The sequence below is a fragment of the Hippichthys cyanospilos genome, chromosome 9 (genome assembly GCF_059441005.1).
Source record: "Hippichthys cyanospilos isolate Australia breed blue-spotted pipefish chromosome 9, RoL_Hcya_1.0, whole genome shotgun sequence".
In the NCBI taxonomy this organism is placed as follows: Eukaryota; Metazoa; Chordata; class Actinopteri; order Syngnathiformes; family Syngnathidae; genus Hippichthys; species Hippichthys cyanospilos.
The window spans coordinates 20,840,150-20,861,131 of record NC_142377.1 but is presented as its reverse complement, the minus strand read 5'-3'; the positions used below and the strand labels follow the sequence as shown (position 1 = coordinate 20,861,131).

At 40.2% G+C, this 20,982-nt stretch overlaps 1 protein-coding gene across 21 annotated transcripts in view; it reads left to right on the top strand.

Moving 5' to 3' along the window:
- The window catches only part of igsf8 (immunoglobulin superfamily, member 8), a 55,846-nt gene extending 34,908 nt beyond the window's left edge, over nucleotides 1–20,938 (top strand). For 20 of the 21 annotated variants that reach the window (XM_088423979.1, XM_088423995.1, XM_088423992.1 and 17 more), the window contains 7 exons: nucleotides 8,278–8,416; nucleotides 10,318–10,698; nucleotides 11,436–11,897; nucleotides 14,652–14,830; nucleotides 15,708–15,960; nucleotides 16,120–16,563; nucleotides 17,363–20,938. In XM_088423979.1, coding sequence (XP_088280105.1) covers nucleotides 8,374–8,416; nucleotides 10,318–10,698; nucleotides 11,436–11,897; nucleotides 14,652–14,830; nucleotides 15,708–15,960; nucleotides 16,120–16,563; nucleotides 17,363–17,490 — 1,890 coding nt within the window. In that variant the 5' untranslated portion in view covers nucleotides 8,278–8,373 and the 3' untranslated portion in view covers nucleotides 17,491–20,938. Of the gene's footprint in view, nucleotides 1–8,015; nucleotides 8,160–8,277; nucleotides 8,417–10,317; nucleotides 10,699–11,435; nucleotides 11,898–14,651; nucleotides 14,831–15,707; nucleotides 15,961–16,119; nucleotides 16,564–17,362 lie in introns of those variants that run through there. The other variant, XM_088423996.1, reaches the window with a different exon arrangement.
- Nucleotides 20,939–20,982: the final 44 nt, after the last annotated feature.

The following is a 20,982-nucleotide window of genomic DNA, read 5'->3' as shown; positions in this document are numbered from 1 at the left end:
CAAAAATTTCCTTGAAAAACTTAAAAAAAAATTAAATAAAGTATTTTTGTAAAAAAAAATAAACCAACTTCAGTCAATGCTTTTTCTCTGCAAAATTATTTTAGTGAATAACAAGAATGACTTAAAAACGTGAATGTTTTCTGAAAAATACCTAAATCGTTTCAAACATAATTTTCCTTGAATAATGTGACTTTTTTTTCTATGAAAAATTACTTTAAAAAAAATCACGACTATTTACAAAAATACTACTGTACTGTAGACCGTTTTATTTTTAATCTTTTAATGACCTTTCTCTTAAAAAATGTTTTATCCAAAATCATGTTTGTATGTTTTTAATATTTTTTATAGTAACAATGTGATTATAATTTTTTTTTTTTCACCCGAAAGAAAAAAAATATAGGGCCCCCATATTGAAATATTAATATGAAATAAATGTTCCGTTGTTCCAGCAAAGGCGTATTCTCGACACGTGTATCTTTTGACCAGCTTTGACCTTCACGTTTATCGGTTTCACATCTCCAAACCCGACCATGTCTTTTCATTGTTGACTTTTCCCGCATCCCCTCCACATGGGTTTACACAGGACACTCCTCAATTCTTTATTGTGCTCCTCCGTCACGGTGGTTTTTGTGCTCACTTTGTGGTGACTTTTGTGTATTCTTTGTGTGATTTACTCCACAACTGGAGTAATATGGTGATCTTCTTCTTCTTTTCCACTGATGCACTTACTGTAAAAGTGTTCCCCTTGCCCACAGTCGCTGATGAGTCAGCGCACGCACGTAAACAGAACAAAGCACAAACAGTCTGGGAATATGTTTACATATGCAGCACGTTGGTGCATGTGTGTGCACGTGCATGTGTGTCTGCTCCTGATATCTGCCTCCCCCCCCCCGGCCCTCCTCGTGTGGATGTGTTCGGAAAAGAAACTCAACACTGGGCCGCCGCGCGTTTCTGGAAATGAAAATGGAAACTGGCACCAATTAGGGAAACCAATAAAGTAACCTCAGTTCTATACGTTTGCCAAGTGGTGAAGGGGATTGGGACTGCAAACGGCTTCGGTTACATTCAGGCTCGAGTTAACGTACAGATAACATCAGACAGTTGTGTTTTTTTAAGCGGGCGCTATTGTCCTCTTTGACCCTACACAAGCTGGACTTGGTATAAGATACCATTAAGGAACATGTTCTGATTCGGTTTAACGCTTAATAATTGTAACCCTTAGCCTTGAGAATACCATTAAATGATGCCGCAATCATCTGCAAAATGTTCATGGGACATTTCATTAGGTACACCTACATAGCAAGATATTGTGAGAATTTGCCAATAGTTTGCTACATGAGGTGGGGATAGTAATAAAAGCATGCAGTTTTTTTCTCATGGAGGCAGCATTCCATCATGGAACGTGTCATGGAACGGGGTGGTAAATTATGTAATTCAGCTGTACCATTTTGCTAAATCAGGAACAACGATTTCAGAAATAATTCCTGCTAGGTAGTAACACTTTTTACACATCCGTCGAAAGAATCCACTCATTCAAGCTCCCGTGAGTCCGCATTTCCGACGACCTCGCCTGGACCATCAACGCTGTGGTGAAGACAGCCCGGCAGCGACTTCGCTTCCCGACAGCGCTCAGGAAAAAAGACCTCGAGGAACACTACCGTTGAGAACATCCTAGCATATCGCATCAAGGCGTGATACGTGCTCTTTGCCCCCCCTGGATGACATCGCCGGCTCTCGTTATCTGAGCAGAGCAAAGAAGACTATCAGAGACACAACTCATCCTGGTTATCTTACCTTCAAAGCTTTGCCCTCTGTTCAGTTCAGGGGCTCAAAAAAATCCGAACAAACAGACTCGGAGACAACCTTTTCCCCAGAGCTATTAACACTCTGAAAAACAACACAGTGAAAATAACGACAATTGCACTCCCATGAAACTATGATTTTTGTTCTATTCTTTATTTATGTCTTCTTTATTCTATTTATTGTTCATATTGGTATGCAAATCAGACCAATTTCCTTGTATACTTGGTTACAATGAAAATAAAGGCATTCTATTCAATTCTATTCTGTTCTATTGTATTCTATTCAAAGGCCACAGCAGAGGCTAAGCCGAGATTCAATCTTTCGACTGAGGCAAACATACTTGCCATTCATCCACCGTGTTGCGGCGAACCAGTCGAGAAAGTTGCAATGAGCTTGCCGACTAACTCGGGAAGAGGCATGAGTTTTCAGTCCGCAGCTATGCAAATATATGCACGGTCACAGCATTCTTATGCTGCCTTTTCCTTTTTCTTTTTTTGTCTTTTATCAACCCCGCTGTCGGAATGACTCATGCGTCCGCTGAAATACTTTTTTGGACTGTGAAAACAATTACCCGCTCCAGACAGTAGTTTGTTTTTTCTCAAATATTTCTCACTGTAGTTTTCCTGATTTTTTTATTTCAATATATATCCCTGACATTTGCTTTCCCTTTTGGCTCTGTTCTTTCCGCTGGGCCGTTTGAAAGGTTTCCCCTCTCCTGACTCTTTTCCTGTCATCTAAACCCCCCCCCTCCAAACACACACGCACAACTGCCTCTCCATCCCTACCATTACCCCCTCTGTCTCCATTTCCCAGTCTCTCTGGCTTCTCAGTGGGACTCATGTGGGACTGATTGAGGCTGGAGGATGCAGACCTCATCAAAGCGTCAGTGTGGTTGAACACGAGCGAGCGAGCGACGGAGGCTCCAATCTCTTGTTGGTTAATGAGCCCCCCCGCCGCCGCCACCAACCCCGTCCCTCTCCTCCTGTTCCTCCTTCCTTCCCCCCTCCCTCCAGCCGTAACTTCCCTCCAGTGCCCATGCAACACATCAGTTTAATCTTTCCTTCTCTTGTTCTGCCCCCCCCCCCCCCCCGACACCCCCCCCCCCCTCCCTCCATCCGTTTGACACCGCTGTATTAAAATCCCCCCCCCCCCCCCCCCCCCCTTCCTCCTCTAATTTAGACCGCCCTGACTCTGTTTTTGTGCACAAGTGCTTGTGAAGATGTTTTGGATGAAAAATTCATGAGTAATGTATGAACTCCGCCTTTGGTTTCACTGCGGACAAGCATGAAAAATGCCACAACACGAATACAGTAAGCAAAGCCACTTAAAAAAAAAAAATCCAAATCCAGATGGCAGCTCTTAAAATTCATCAAGCAATTCTACACCATTGTGTTGTCTCTTGCTATACTGCGGTTCAGTTTTTATGGCCTTACTGCATTAATCACTGCATTGGTGATTTTTTAAAAAATTGTTTTAATAGTATTGTGTGGATTATTCATTGTATTGTAGCATTGTGCAGTAATTATTTTACCACACAGACTGTTTACCGAAACCCGACATACTAATAAGACTGAATGAAAGACAGAATGTCCAGTTAGGGATCATTTCACAATTAAAGAAGAATTAACAACAAGAATTGATACAGTAGATTTGATCCATCTAATATGTAGCTTGTCATTTCTGTATATTTGATAACTATATGGTGTTATTAGTAAACAAGTGTCTATTGTAAGTACAACTGTCAAATTACATACAGTAACTGCATGTCTACACTAAAGTAAACATTTTTAGCTAATTTAATAAAGCCTAAAACCCCAAATTGAAACCAACTATAATTCCTCCACAGGTGGTTAGCAATTCTGAACAGAAATCATGCACTATAATGAATCATGAAACTATTATTAGCATCATTAGCTTTATGTAGACCGAATATAGACCAAATGCCAAAAATAGTAGATACAGTATATAAAATCTGAAGAAAAAAAAATAACATGAAGAATGTAGACTTGCTTATACGTACAAATATGAATGCCATGTCTGTTAACTACCAAGTGTGGGTTTGTGAAGCTATTTGAAGTATAACAAATAAACTTGTCGACAAAATAGAATGAATTTAAAAAATTCTATACAAGACCGCTTCATGAGAATACCACAGGTTATAAAATTGAATTGCGCCAGGACAACCAGCAAGAGCCAAGCGGCAGAAAGAATAATCTGCTGAGTGACTCATATTTTATCCCCCCCCCAAAAAAAAAAAACAAAACGAATAAAATTTGTTACATGTCTGCTGAGCTACCCCTATTACTTGTATTCTTGAGCATGAAAAATTGAGTTAACGGTCATGCCTGACGAATTTGGGTAGAGAAAGGTGAGTTCAACGTTAGGGGCCATTTGGATTCGACCTCTTGGAGCCTCACGTTCTACTGGCCGCTCTTAAAGACACGCTTGGAAGCTTGGCTAAACATTTGCCTTTGCATTCTTTTTTTCAAAAGGGAAACCAAAGCCCTTGGAGAGAACATTGCTAATATAGTTCCAGTATTAAATTAGCCATGTCCTCTCTCCCCATTGCACCCACTCTCTTTATTTTGTCTACTAGTTTGAGTGTGTGTGTAATAATGTGTGTACATTGTCGCTGTGCATTGAGAGAATGACAGCTTTAGAATGATGGATGATTTCTATACATGAGGAAAATAAACCTGGGACTGATTTTTTTGTGTTCATGGATGGAGATAAAGAAATATACCAAACTGCTTTACAACACCTACAAAGCCGTACCACACACGGTGCAAAGTCTTTCGATGACATGGGGCGGGGGGGGGCATGTAGGTCTGTTTGAGTGTAGCAACTGTAACAGAGTAATTCGAGGCAATCTCAAGTCAGTTACAGTTTAGTCTATAGTGGCCTTAAAAGAGACAGTGTGGGAGTAGTGAGCGCGTAACGTCTGGATGAGCCATGTTTCCACCAAGAGATTCAGAGCTCCATAGATTTAAAACACAGTATCAATATGCCGCCATTTTTTGCATCATTACATGTTTTGTGTTGCTAGAATATAATGTACACTAACCTTTGCCTGTGGCTGATGCTGTTAGCAAATACTAATCCAATCCAACATCCAATAAATCTCAGTAAGATTTGTCATGTTTCTGTTGTGGGTTCGGGTTTTTCTGCTTTGGGGGATTTTTGTATTTTCAAATTGTGGGTCTCTTTTTAGTTGGCTTGTTTCCATTTGGTTTCCCTCGCGTCTATCCTCATTAGCGTGATTAGTTTCCACCTGTCTGTGTAACTGCCCTCCTCGTGTCATCCAATCAGCTTCCTCTGCCCTTTTCCTCCTCTCCAGCTGTTTTGTGTTTCCTCGTTCAGATTGAAGTTTATTTAAGTCACCAGTTTGCATTCAGTTAGTTGTCAGGTCATTGTCCATGTAACGTCATTGTTGTTGTCTTTTCCCAGTCGTTGTCCTCCTGTCATTACCCTGTGAGTTTAGCTTCTGTTTTGAGTTTTGGTTTGTTACTTTACCTTCTGTTCAGTTCTTGTTGGATTTTTGTTCTGTGGTACATCAAATCTCTAATTTTTGAGCACCATCCTTCCAGCTTAACATGCATTTTGGGTCCACCTTATCCACACCACCATGCCTCGAAACCATGACTTAGATCTGCTTAATATTTTGCTTTGACATCACACAACAAAAGGTTCACACATAAACATTGCTTGAAAGTGACTATACGTTTCTAGTCTTGGGTTTAAACTATTGGATTTTATGTAAAATATCCTGACTGTAACACAACAATCAAAAATACAAGTATGGTTTTGGAATGTGGGAGGAAATCTAAGTACCCATACAGACACGGGGAGAACATGCAAACGCCACGTGGGAAACCCTGAGCAACAAGCGAACCTGTGACCTCTGCACTGTGACCTGCGAAGCAGTGAGCCACCCTCCATTTAAATGATACACAATTAAAATATTCAGGCCAGCAGAAGATGTTTATTTTTTTACTATGATAACACAACAGGAGTGGTCAAATGCAGAGAGACTCACAAAAGTCTGTCACAGATGAAACCTTGCTCTAATATTCAGTGTACTCCTAACAGCGAATAAAATGGACCATTTGGTCTTTCCACCCTGTAATTCTTCTGTATGGTTTTGGTCCGCAAACACCACCCTCAATAAACTATTTCCAGCAGCAGCAGTTAGCAGCTTTTAAAGCTATATTTTCTACCTGCACACTTGACAGTCAAAGGTTGATCTTGGAGAACAGTATCAAATCAAGCACCAATGAAATGTAGAACTGCAAATTATAACGTGTTTTTGATTCTGTTTCTGATCAAATCAGAAGCCCTCTCCCATTCGGCCCGTCCCACAGGTAAAGAACCCATGGGAAGTGAGACCCACGTTATAATTACATGCCGGGCCCCACGGGTGCAGGTGCGGACACCAGGTGCTTCTTCTTTGTATTTCCCTTCAATATGGATACCTTGTGGCATCACACAGCCTCTTACAGCTGTTCGTGCTTCTAAGCGACATGTGGTTTGGAGGACGAGACTTACAATTGTCAGAAATGTAGTGTGCGGTGAGTTGTGTTGTGTTGGTCATCTCGAGTACACCACACCCATTGTAAGAGCAGTAATCACACAAATGTTGTTTCATCCCTTTGTTTATGATGTTAAAAATCAGCTAGCCCACTTTAAATATGTTTGTGGAAGTATGGCTGAAGGCAATGACTGTAGGCAAGCTGAACCTATTGAAGGTTGACTTCTGCGCCCGCACAAGTTACTCGACTCTCATCCATCCTCTGTGCTGAAGTCTGCATATTCCGCCAGGCGCCTCATCAACCTGAGAACACCCTAATGACTTCCTCGCTCTCTCGCCGCTGAGTGAAGTCATCCACTTTTCCATGTTGCTTCAAGTTTGAAGGCTTGAAGGAAGAGCGAGAGCGTCAGAGGTTGGGAAAGTAACGGAACGGAAACGAGACAAAGCGCTAATGAGCTATTCTCGGGTGGCATACATCCTCCTTGAGAGAACACATGAAGTGTGTGCTCATTAAGTGTCTTTATATGAAAAACTGTAACGGAAAGGATCTGTTCCTGTCTTGATCCATTGTACCATGGAACCTCCACAGTGGAAACTAACCAAATTGGTACAATTCGGAGTTTTCGCTGGAGAGATTTGTTTAGTTTTTTTTTCCAAACAAAAATTAAACAACAAAGAGTGGCCTGACTTAGGCACTTAAATAATGGATGGATGGATGGATAGATAGGTTCATTGATTGATTTTTTATTTTGGGATCCTTAAACAAAAGCTTGTATGGACAATTTGACCCCTGGGAATAGTTTTCAATTGTGAGAAATGCGTACGTCTTGTTTAATAAAGGCTTGTCCGTCTCCACTTACAGTTGTGAAATCTTTGTGTTGAATGTGCATCCAGAAACATGCATAAGTATGGGGAACTACGATGTTGTTGGATATTAAGATGACGAGGATGGATCCCGGTATTTCTGTCTGCCAAGAATAGACGATTGTTTGAATTACAAGTGTTTTGCTGCCCTCTTGTGACAAGCCCAAAACACTCCGATACAAATTATGTAGGTAATCATTTTAATGTGCGTTAAAACAACTATTTTATTTTTTTAAAAAAAGAGAATACAATACAATCATGATACTTGTTAAAATTGAAAATACAAATGCTTTGTTATACAACAGAAACCGTTGAGTACATCTTAAAACGCAATTTTTTTTTAACGATCTTCTTTTAAATTAATGTTATACTCCGTAGCACCGTTGGCGATTTTTTAAAATAAACGGTTTAAATACATTTTACAGCTCCATGTGTAACGTGACCCCAGATAACTTTGTTGAGATTTGAAAATGGATTTGACGCTAAATAAATAAAACGTAACTGCAATTGATTTAAAGAATATTGGGGACACTAATACACACCTCGAATGGAACGTGGTAGAATATTGATTCTTGTGTGACAAGGACAACGAAACAAACATCTTTATTTGTCGAAATAACTGACAGAAAAAAAAGATTCAACCTGGAAATTATTCCGAAAGGTCGTGAATATACAGGGAAGCTACTTCCGGTAACTCCTGTACCGCTTTAAAATACAGAGCGCCCCCTGTAGTTTTGATAAATCATTCCAACCAATAGCTGCTCGTCCTCTTTGAAGCTTTGGATCTGGATTGGCTCCTCCCCTCCGTCAACCTAACTATGCCGATGAAGATGCGAACCACTGGAGTCAATCGCTCGTATCGAAGCAGAATATAATTTAACTTTTTAATTTGTCCTTGTTTTTTTTTCTCTCCTAAATTTGGACGCATTCTGACAAGTGTTTCTTACAACGCGTCTCCACGTCGGTGCGTGACTCTGATTATTCGTTTTATCCAAATAAATGAAAACATGGCGGTGCGAATCCGAAGACGTCAATTTATATTCTTGTCATTCATTTCTTTTTTTTTGTTATTTGGTCATCAGGCGGATCGGGGGTTCGCGGCGGGATGAGCGGCAACGAGCATCTAAGGAAGGAACACCCAAGACGGGAGTAATCTACGGAGGAAAACGAAACGCGCCATGGCTGGGATAAAAAGCACTTTATTCGTCTTTTTGTTTTATGGTGAGCTAACGCTACTTCGTGCACGTTTCACAATTGAGTGTCCACGCGCATATTCATGTTGATGTATTGATGCACTTGGTCATATTCTGCAGCCATTTTAGTGACGAAATGCTTGTTCAAGAACTGGCGCGTTTGTTCGCGGATTATGCAACAATTATTGATCTGAATTTGACGGATGCATGTAACACTGACCAAAGCATGCTCAGTTTTGTATATGCTGTGTATATGTACTCAGAAAAAGCTCAAAGCTGATCATTTAAGAAGGTCCCTTTAATTCCTTAAACAAGTATATACAGTATATTAATATTTTAGACAGGAACTACATGCCATTATGAAAATCATGGAAAAAAAAGCAAAAACGACAAAATACATTATTAATCGCAATTTTAATTATGGCAAAGGTCTTTCGAGAATGATGTTGTAATATAATATGAATATTTTTAAAGAGTGTGATATTACAAGAATGGTTATTTTGTTTTTCTTAGATATAAAGTCAGTGATAAAATGTTAAGAAATTAGATCAGTATTTTAGACTAAAATGTCAATTTATAGTTCTTAGTATATGAAAAGATAAGTTTAGTTTGACATTCTTTTCCAAATTGGTCAAAGGTTGACGGCTCACTGTAATCAAAAGTCTGAAAGCACTTGATGAATGGTGGGTCAGTGGAGCATGCTGAAAAAGCTACTTTGGAATACAAAACTTAAATTTGAGCTTTGAAAAAAGCATGACCTTTAATCCATACAAGACATCAACACTTGGGGCTTTGTGATATTTGTGATATCGCTTTCTGAGAACATAGCTGTCCCCTTGCCCTCCATCTTGGCCCATCTAATCCAGACAGTGTTGAGTATTGTCACAAGCTGCGGCGTCCCATGTTAATTAGGCCTCGATCCGCTTAAGGCTGCCCGTTCATCCCCCGTGTCATTATCCAGGGGCGTGTCGTAATGACGCAGCGGCTCGCCCAACGGTTGCTCCGTATGTGGAAGCCCATTCACACTTGCATGCACACGTCCAGTCTTTCAGGTTGGTTCAGGTAGTAATCCGTTTTAGGTGAGGTTAAAGATAGCACTGCAATGCATTTGGCATTTATTTCTCTGCTTTTGCCACCGCTGGTAGATTAAGATTAAAATCTGCTCCAGAGTGAGGATCCAGCATTAAACATGTGCATCCTTCTGAATTTGAATCATTGTTGCAGTTTGCAAAAACAAAACAAAAGAGGGGGAAAAAAAGGCTGTCGTCATCCAGAATGATTGCCAAAGCCGAATGAATTACATTAGGATAAAAACATTTGACATTAAGTCTTAGAAAATATTAGAGAAGTAGTAATATAATAATATTATATTAATATTATTATAATATTAGGCCCTCTGATACACTTTTATTCAGTGTCCAAATTCAGTCCTCGAGGTTCCGGTAACCTTCGTGTTTTTCAGGTTTTTTTCCCTGGTGGAAGTTAGTGGAAAATACTCAAATATTGCAGGAAAAGTACTGTACAAGTGAAACTAGACGGAAAATAGTTTAAGACTAATAAAAACCTAAAAATGACTCACAAAAAAGCATGACACACACGGGGTGAATAAACAGGACAAAAATGTAATGAAGTCACACCCCTTTCATTGTACTAAGACAACTTCTCTTTATCTTTGCATCATCTCCTTTGTTTGCAAAACAGATGGAAGAAGCCAAGAGACAAAAATATTTCGGAATACAATATAAACATTAAGAATCAAAACCGGTATTACGGACAGCTGTCTGAAATGGGATTATCGTTTCCTGAATTTTACTGCATTTTGAATATTTTGAATCTAAGGTTTATAACGCAAATGCGCACACAGCTCAGTTTACTGGCTTCTTCCGCCACCTCACGCTCTTCTTTATCTCCCACGTCTTTCGTTTACAGCGCTCCAGAATGTGATGTCCCGTGAAGTGACCGTTCCCACGGGACCCCTGTACCGTGTGGCCGGTTTCTCCCTCTCCGTGCCCTGCTCCGTCTCAGGCTACGATGGCCCGCGCACGCAGGACTTTGAGTGGTTCCTGTACAGGGACGACGCGGGCGATAGGCAGATGGGCGTGGTGTCCACCAAAGACAAAGGCTTCCCCTACGCCCCTTACCAAGCACGTGTGAGAAACGGGGAGGTGAGGGTTGAGCGCGACTCTGGCGATCACGCGCGGCTGGTGGTGCAAAGGCTGCGCACGGACGACCAGGGCAAATACGAGTGCTACACGCCGAGTACGGACAACGTCTACCAAGGATCCTACAGCGCCTCTGTGGTCGTCAAAGGTAAAATGTCCAAACAGGCACCGCACGCCATATGCCCATACTGTTTGTCAACATACACTTTCTGTCAGTCATCTTACCACAACAAATCATATAGAAAATACATAAAGATGGGATGAAAAATATATAAACTTGTAAGCAGTGACGTGCGTAGTGACGTATGTGTACGGTGCCTAATGTAGACACGCGCACACACTGACCGCCATTTTTAAGAAGAGAAGTTGTTTTTTGACGTCGTAAGGCGAAAAAAAATGGCGTAAAGAGGGGACAAAAAAAGCGCCACGGTCCACGTCGTAAGGTGAAAAAACTCAAGGCAGGGACGTCGTAAACCGGAGGTCCACTGTATTAGAGGACAAGCATGAATATTACATTAACAGAGGAGAAATGTATACATTTTGGTGAAAATGCAAAATATAAGACAGAAATAACGAGTTTTAAATCTACCAAAATATTATGGCATAAAAATATGATCCCCCAGTATTTTAAAAATAAAAGTATTAGTAAAATAAAGAGCATAGTTGAAGTCCCAGGTTAGCCTATTACGTCCTATGACTTGTTCAAAAAAAAAAAGAGGAATAGACCAACAAAATTTGGGGCGCGGCAAGAAGCAAATGTTAACAAACCCAGAGCTCCTAACTGTGAGGCAAACGCACAAACCACTTTTACAGTTCTCAGTATTCTTCCTGTGATGGCTTATTGGAGTAAAAATTCTCTCCTTTGTCACTTTTGTCCACATCTAGTGATCCCCGACACTCTTCAGATCAGCTACAACCGCGCCCTAACCGGGCAGCCCCTCCCGGAAGGCGCCCAATTAACTCTGACCTGCTCGGCCAGCATCCGCTCGGAAGAGCTCACTCACCTGTCCATCACCTTCGGAAAGCGAGGAGGCCAAACGGGCTCGGGCGGCTCGGCGGGGCCGGAGCTTAGCACCGTACGCGAGATCATCTCCATTGACAAGCTGCTGGGTGTGGTGCCGGGGCGCGCCTACAGAAAGCGCTACGACGACGGCGACATCACGCTAGAGAAGCGCAACGGAGAGGGCGCCCAGGACTTGTACATCATGAAGATAAGGGTACTGCAGCCCAATGACACGGGAGCTTATTTCTGTGAGGCTACGCAGTGGATTCGGGACCCAGACCAAACGTGGCAGAAGATTGCACACAGGACGCTGGAAATCGGCAACCTGACTGTTAAGCAACTCGGTGAGTGCAATTTCATGATTTTCAACTGAAAGCCTTGCTCAGTGACTAGCATACAATTTTTAATCATTGCCTTAACAGTTTTCACAAAATATAATCACAATACACTGGTATTTTCAAGTAGTTTCAAGATGATTTGTGTTTATATTTGAAAAGTAAACCAGAAGTGCAGGGGAACATTCTCGGGCTGGACAGTCTTCGGAAATTTGATATGTGAAAAAAAACGTATTATTCACTGGGAGATTATTGTGCGAGCGTTCTTTTTGTTATTATTCATGATTGGAATACATAAAACATCAAAATAAAAGATTTGTATTTTTTGACATCATCACCCAGTCTGTAACTTTCACTAAAATCCCATGTTAAGATACTAAAACGTGTCTTGAATTGCATCTTTGGCGGCCCGCTGAAAAATTCTCTGGAAGGCGAATGATAGCACAGGAAATGTTTAGACAACTGATGGAGAGGAGCCAGTTCCATTTCAGTCAGTACATTGGCACCACAATGAATTTTGAGAGTTCCGCTTTTTGTTTGAATATTGCACTGGTTGAGTGACTTATAAGCTGTTTTTACCAGACTGTGTGGTCTGAGTATGTAGAAACATCTTTAGCGTTTCTTGTAAATGGTTTCACTAAAATCTTACAGTGATTTGTGTTTGATACAAAGGAAGAGCATTTCTTAAGCCACAAATCCCTCAAACCTTGAAGCAAATGAGCAGCAAACGACCGCACAAGTGGCTATTCATACAAGCTAAGTACGGGAAATTGAGCCTGTGGTTCACTCCTGCTTGCTTGGAAGAGCATTTCCAGGTCTTGGTTTTAGGTGCATCTCAGTTTGAGATGTTCAGCTGATGGGATGAGAAATTGAAATGAACACCTCTGCGTGGTTATTGGTTATTTTGTGATTCCACTTCCAGCCTCTTATGAAGAGCGACTGATTTTCCTAATGAAACCAGTTGAAAGTTACTGAATTGATGATTGAAAGTAGTTCATCCAAACTTCATGCTCCTATGGTATTTTTGAGCCTAAAAACGTGTTGAGGAATGTTGCTCTCACAAGAGGTGTTGACACAAAAAGCGTACCGCATGCAAGGTAGGTGTTTTGCGTACGTGTTCCGATTTGTATCTGTGCCGTAAGTCAGAGTTTGTAGAGCTGCTGGCTACATTGGACTGTTTCCAGACTTCGAGTTGTGTGGTGGGTTTTTTTTTTTTTCCCTTGTGTAGTTTTTCCATCCCTTGTATGGCAGGCAATCATGAGCTCGTTGACAGCTGATTGGTTTCCTGGATGCTCCTTCACCTCTTTGCCCACCTGGCCAGTTTAGGGAACTCATGAAAGGCTGGCACGAGTCCCCTGACACGCTCCCAGCTCAGCTCTTTCTCTCTACTGTAGTTGATGATGATCCAGCTGAATGTGGTGGGTCGATACCAGCTGGATGGCGGCCCGTTGCCTCGCGGCCTGGCTCGCTTTTTGCGCCGGAAAGCTTTCACGCGGATCTAGAGGATTAAATATTCTTTTCATCCACCTTGCACTTTTCGACGCTGGGGATTTGTTCTTTCCTTTAAGTTTTGTTGCTAAACTACTTCGAAGTTAAAAGGCAGCAAAGCAAACTTGTATGTTCTGGGAACTTGAGAGCTCTTTTTTTCGGTTGTTTCACATTCAGTAGACGTGGGTTATATCGGCAGTTGTACTCTAATAAAATGTACTGAAAGGAAGTTGAATTAGGAACAATGCCTGCATTATGTTGCCGTGTTCGCTCAGCACCTTCCCTTTTGTTTGTAAAGACAATGCATCTCTTGTTATTAGTGGTGAGTAAATGATGACCGAATATGTGTTTACCAGGATGTGTGTTCCCAAACTACTTATTCGTAAGTAGCTACATCTACCCACATCAAAGAATATTTTTTTATGCGGCTTTTAAACCAGAAACGTTTGATCTGTGAGCCCAAACAACAATATGAACCTGTGTATGAGGTTTAGCTATAGGACAGTTTGCAAAAAAATTCCAATAATTACCAATCTCTTTATTGAATAATTGCTTTTGTTTTTTTTAAGTGACCAGTTGTCGACAGTAAATTCGTTCATTGCGCATTTAAAACACCCGCATGGCTTTGTCTTTTCAGGTCACTGGCTTAATCTTAACACTTATTAGCGATTATTTTAGGTGAATCGTAAACAATAGGTTGAACACAAATAGGCAGGCGATGTAACAGGACAATCTTCTGCAAAGAATGACAATTAGTGTTGTACTGATGAGCTCGAGAGAGAGCTGTGAATGTTCAGCGAACAATGGATCTGTTTTATAGGTGATCAAAAGAGGCAGAGAAAAACATATTTTAAATTCCATCTACTTATTACCATTATTGTATTTGTAGATAAATTACAGAATTATTTTTTGTCACTGAAATACACGGCAGTTATTTTTATGAAAACTTCAAATGGATTCGAGGCATTTCTTGATTTCAATGGAGAAAAAAAAATATTTGATATTATATATATAAATATTACAAGCAAGGTCATAAAGTGAATCAAACTTGTATCTCAATGCGCCACCATTTTTTTGTTTTGAACATTTTTTATCTTTGATGACAGAATATATCGGGGTAAAGTTGTTGTTTTTGTTGCCTTTAACACCGCATACTCCAAATAACTCAGGCAGACAAGCTAACTACGATAGCCTGCTTGCTAACCTCTTAGCTTGAGTAAACGCAATCTAGTCACTGTGACGCATATGCCGCCTACCTCTTCTCTCGTCCTATAGCCGAGTCTCTGAGCGTGACATCATCGCCCCAAGGGGAGGTGACCCTGCAGGTTGGCTCGCCTCTCCTTTTGACCTGCGAGGTCAATGGATTGCCTCCCGACGTCAATTCGGGCCTGCAGGTCCAGTGGATGAAGAGGGGCTCTGCGGGTGGCGAGTTGATTGGGTCTGGAGGTGTGGAGGTAAGATTTTTCCGATGTTGTTTCATTGAAGGAAGTGATGAATGAAACCGGGTCATAACACTATTGTTTTGCTTTATTTAAAGAACACTTTATTACTTTCTAAAACAGTGAAAACCTCTGCAATAAATGTCTTAACAGAATTTGTTGTTGTTGCATTGTATTAGTGGAATGATTCAAAAGTTGTTGTTCATTTGGCGTAGCATTCACACATATATACAGATTGTCACAAAATTAACAAAATAGTATGCTTTTTCAAAGAAATATAAAACAATTACATTGTATTGTACAGTTTAAGCTCTCGCGGCGTTTTATGAATGAATGTGCTGAATGTACCTACAAATTTTCATGTTTTCATTTTGCTTGCCTCCCGAATTTCCTCCAATACTAATTTTACTGAGCAACAGTAAATTTGTTTCGGAGGCCGAATTTTAAAAAAAACAAAGCTCTTTGACATGTTTCTCTTTGGAAAGTAACTTTTCACATGGCTCAAATGTCTTCGCTTTCAACCAAAATGGTTGACTTCCTCATGTATTTTTTCCAGGCAGGGTTTAGACACTTTTGTTTTGTGATTCTACTGGATAGAAATGGCCACCAAATGTTAACGTCACATTTTTAGTTAAGACAAATCAGTCGTCGAGTGCCAAATACTAAAATGTCCTTTCAGACATGCGTCTTTTTTGAGACATTTTTAGTGTTTCTCATCATAATGGGCAAGACTGTATCAAATTTTAAATTGTTGAATAATGCTAATTTCTATGGCTAACCTTTCAAAAAGTGACCCCAAACAGACCGGCAAAGGTTTAAACTCAATTTGCTCTGAGGAAAATATCTTTTAGGACATCTTGGGACTCATTTTGTTGCTCTGATGGTCTTACAGGTCGAGGTAGCCAGGATGAGCCCAGACGGCGTCGTGAGCTGGGGGGATGATGTGAGCCGAGCCAGCGGCGGCTCTATGGAGAAAGTGGCGGAGGGGAGATTTTCCCTGAAGTTGTTCTCGGCCCGGCCCTCCGACTCGGGTGTTTATCGCTGTGTGGTGAACGTGTACGCCGGACGCAGGAACCCCGCTCCTTCTACGCCGGCCACGCTCACGCAGAGGTCCCAGGGCATCGTGGTCAATCTCAAGACCAAAGGTGAGATGACACCGAGGCATGTTCAATTCTCGGCAAACTCGATCATATAAACTTGTCGGTATGATATTGTATTGGTCAAATTCCAAATGATTGACACAAAATGTATCTTGTCCATCTCTATCACGAAAGCTCAGCGGATTACGCGCTTCTTTTTCGTAGATGTTGTAGTGTCAGCGCAGGCTCAGCTCGCTCGTGGCCCTCTTCTGAAGCGGGGTAGCACCATCACCATCCTCTGCGCCGCCACCATCACCACCACGGGCCCCGCCCAGGCTCAGGTGCAGTGGCTGCGACGGCCCCTCCCCAAGTCGGAAATCGGGCCGTCTCAAAGAGCCACGCCGGAGCCGGCGCTCCCGGTCCAACCCCAATTGGTAGCCGCCCTCACGTACGACGGAATTGCGGAGATATACGACAACGGCAGCGAGGTCAGCGTGGACCGGCTATCGGCCGACGGCTACCGCCTCCGGGTCCACGCCGCCACCGTTGAAGATCAGGGCATGTACGTGTGCCGCGTTGAGGCCTGGGGCCGGGATCCGCACGGAGGCTGGTACAGCTCCGGCGTCGAGGCAGAGTCCGATGCCGTCACTGTTTACTTGTATGCCCGAGGTAAGATGCTCATTTTCAAAACAAAATGATCATTTACCAACTGCATTTTATAAACTTGGCTTTTCTATGTCATATTAAAATTAGCTGAATAAAACCTTAAACCTTCCCAAGAGTTAAAATTCAAAAAATGGCTCGATGGATGAGTGGTTAGCACATCCGCCTCACAGTTCAGGAACCCGAGTTTAAATCCACCTTGCGCCGGCCTTCCTGTGTGGAGTTTGTATGTTTTCCCCGTGCCTGCATGGGTTCTCTCCCCTACACTCAGGCATCCTCCTATATTTCAAAAACCTGCATAGCAGGTGAATTTGGAAACACTAAATTGTCCTAGGTGTGATTGGGTGTGGGAATGTTTGTTCGTCTCAGTGTAGCAACCGTCTAGCAGCAGTCTAGCAACCGGTTGAGTGTGTCACCCGTCTACTGCCCGTTGGGATAGGCACCAGCAAGCCTGTGAACCTTGGGAGAGATAACGGATGTCTGGAATAACACAGAAATTCGGAAAGAGGCGAATCCCTTTTCGCAGCACTGTAATTCTACAGAAAATTCATGATCATAAAAAGTAAAGTAGCGCAAACATGAAGCCTGAGATAAAATATGAGTATAAGAAGGTAGCCATTGTTTTAAATCCATAACACTTAAACAAACCCTTTAATATTCCTCATACTGTACATGGATGAAGAAAGCAAAGACAAAATGTATATCTTAGTGTCCGGCAACACAAATTTTTGTTGTCCCAAAAAAAAAAAAAGACCAAATTTATATACAGTAAGTGAGTAAAACTCCTCCTTTGGCTCCTCCTCAGTTGCTGACCTCCTCCTCATCCCCCTGGTGGCGGGTGTTTCGTCTGCCCTTCTGGTGGGCATCGTCATCATCGCCTCGGTAACCTGCTGCTTCATGAAGCGTCTGGCCAAACAGCGATCTCGGAGGTAGCCGCCATAACTCGCCATAGCCGCGGGACTCCATCTTCAGTGGATAACCTTATTTTTGCCGCGTCGGATGCCAAACCTTTTCTACATGTTGTACTTATTTTTTTATAAACGTTATTTGGAGGCCGCTGGCGCACTCTCTGTTCTAAGCTTCTCCCCCCCGTGCCCCATCAGTCGTTTGTGCTTTGGTGACCAGATGTTGACTTTCCTCATGAACTCAAGTAGTTGTTATTCATCTAAATGTTCTTTCCCTGACAAGCCACATGATGGAACGCAGATGGAAACAAAACAAAGACACTTTATTCGTAATGGCTGGCGGAACCGTAGACAAATGGGAACGCTACGTTAAATGCACTGACACTAAAGTGTTTCGTCTTATTTGCAAAGAAGCTAATATTCCAAATTCCTTGTCAAGGTCTCAAGATGAACAATGGGAAAAAAAAAAAAAAGAAATGGGACCAAAACCACTTTGCATATTTGCTCAAGTAGTGGCTGTTTGTTTGCTCGGTGTTTGCTTGAAAAGAGGCCTAAATTTGTCGGAATAAAGCTGGAGCTTGAACACTGCGGTTGTGTCTGCCTCCCAGCGAACTAGCGAGCCATTTCAAGTTTGCGCTAGCTGCACAGCTCAGTGACTGGCTTTTTTTTCTTTTTTTTTTTAACCGGCTCTCATGGGAAGATTTGGAAGAAAAAAAAAACAGAAACAAGTTCAAAATATCATTTGATTCTCAGTTTAATTTCTTCCAGAAAGCAAGTCACATTTTTCATGGAAACTAGATAACATTGTAACATTTATTTATCAAGTAAAAAGTATGAACATTTTGTTTTAAAAGTGCTAAGCCGATATACGATGCATATTTTACATCTATGGCCATAATGGCAGTCGATGTGTTCCTTTTTTTTTTTTATCTGAGTTTTCCTCATATTTTATTATGCAGTTTCTCCTCATATCTTTTTTCTCTAAAGATACTTTATTACCCCAAGTAAAAATATTTTCTTAAAAAAAGTTTCATAAGACCTTCACCAACAAGAACAGTATTATTTTTTTAAAAATTCCTACTTCATTTTTAATGTTTTTAGGGTTTTTCTCTTTAATAATACGCTTAGAATGAAATTAAATGTTATATTACAATTGTTTTATTGTGACTTTGTCATGTTGCAACATTTTATTCAGAGAATCACACTTAAGTTATATTCCCCCCAAATAGATGCTTTTTTTTCTTTGTAAAATTGTTTTTTTTTTTCTTCTAATTTAAAAAAAAAAATATTTCAGCTTTTGCAAGTTGACATTGTCGTCGTCATCACACGGCCTTGATGTTGTATTCTGTTTTTTTTTTTTAAATTAAGTTCAATGCTATAATTGAAAAAATATCTAAATCACATGTTAGGTCCCTCTTACCAAAAAAATCTCGACTTCATTATCATACATATAAAAAACAAGTAACGTTTTCAAGTAATTTTCTTGACAAGTTGTGACATTTTTATTATTGCTTTCAATCGCATATTATGCCCCCCCAAAAAAACGTTTTACTGTAATATTGAATTTTAAAAAACATTAACCTTATAATGTTGTGACTTGTTTCCTTAAAAAAAAAAAAAAAAAAAAAAAATCATCAAAAAGCTGATGTAGATTAGGCCACTATTTGAGGAAATACGCTTTACGTTTTTTGTGTGTTTACTTGAAATTTTATGTTCCTTTTTTTCTTAATTCTCACGTGGCTTCAAGTGATTTGAGGTACACAAAACAGTGCTGTGATGGACAGTTCCTTTTTTTGTGGAGCGCATGTACAAGTTATACAAAAAAAGTCGCTCAAAAGTTGTTTTTGTCTTGCACTGGAAACTTGCATCAAAAGTTTGACTCTTGAAAACATGAAGGAATGATGAAAAGCAAAGTAAGCCTTCATTGGAAGGAGGAGAGAGGTCCTCTCTGCTTGTGTTATATATTTTTTGGCGTCCTTTCCTAAAGCCTGATTATAAATGTTGTTCATGAACATTGGGCAATAAAAAAAAAAAAAAAAAAAAAAAAAAATTGCAAGCATCCTGAGCCACTTTGCTTCAGATCAAGCAGTCAAAGCTGATTTTCTCACCACCCCCGGAACCCCCACCCTCAACTGGCACAGATGCGTGAGCACGCACAGCCCGGCTGGACTGTGGGTGATAATCCCACTTTACAACCCCACCAGAATGTTTCATGCGTCAAGCGCTTTTGTCGGTCCTTTGCATGGTTTTCACTCACTGTCCCCGAATATGTCTTGAAAATGGTTTCACGGTGCTTTTGAGAAATTAAAACAAAGAAAAAGGTCGCTTTTGCTCTCATGTCTTACTTATCCATGGTCAAGTTTACCATGCTGTTGCTGAAGGTGCCAGAAAAATAAAAACACAAACAAATGGTGCATACCGCACATCCCTAGATTTGTGTGTTTGAACTAATTATTCGGTGGTCTTGAAAATTTCTATTTTTTGTTTCTTGAAAAAAGGTATAATGATCTTGTAAATCTCAAAATATCTGAAAATATGCTTTTATCTTGTGAAAGTTGTAAAAAAAACGAAAAAAGTGGATCAAAAATAATGTTAATTCCATAATTTGAACCATTTTGTCAATTCTATTTGAACTGAAAACGTTTTGTGTTTTTCTGTGACATAAACAGATGTAATCTTGTAAAATTAATTAGATCTTTCAGTGGACAATGTGGTTTTAAAAATCTTAAATCTGGCAACATTACTAAAAAAACATTCTGGAAAATTTAATGTCAACTACGATTTATTCTCAAAAACTGAAAACTCAATTTGGTCATAATTTATTATATTGCTATTTTCAGTCAGTTTATGTATTTTTTTGGAAAAAACACATTGATTATATAAATTGTATTTTTTGTGAAGAACTTTAAGATCACGATTCAAAATTCCTCCCCCCAAAAGATAATGAGAAGGTCTTAACATTTTGTCTGTAAAAAAATTAAAATTTATAAAATTATCTTTTTTTTTTCCTTTGTAACTTATTTTCTCCTAAAAACAAATTAACCTGGTAAAACATAAAGTCTCTAATTTTATAAAACTAAAAAAAAACAAAACTTTTTTTTTACTTTACTCCACAGAATTTTAGGAAGATTTATAAACTTTTTTTTTTTACCAAAAATCTTCCATTCTTCAAAATAAAATGTAAGAGATTGCAGTTTTTTTCTACAAAAATGCATTGCAAAATATGACTTTAATCTGGGGAAGTAGTTTTAAGTATGATATGACGTTAAATTCAATGTTTTTATTCGGTGTGGGGGGCATATCTCACAAAAGTACCTAATTGAAAAACTTTGCCTTAAATATTGTAAACTGTTGACTTTTTCCACAAATGTTATATGCTTTCATTTGGTATTTTAGGACTGTCCCTGAATGAATTATTAAAATGTCTGTCATGGTGCTTTTACCATAATAAATAATAAACCACTTTGCATTTGTCACATGCTGTGCTGTCTTCTTAGTGTGCCTTTTTGAATTTTCTTGA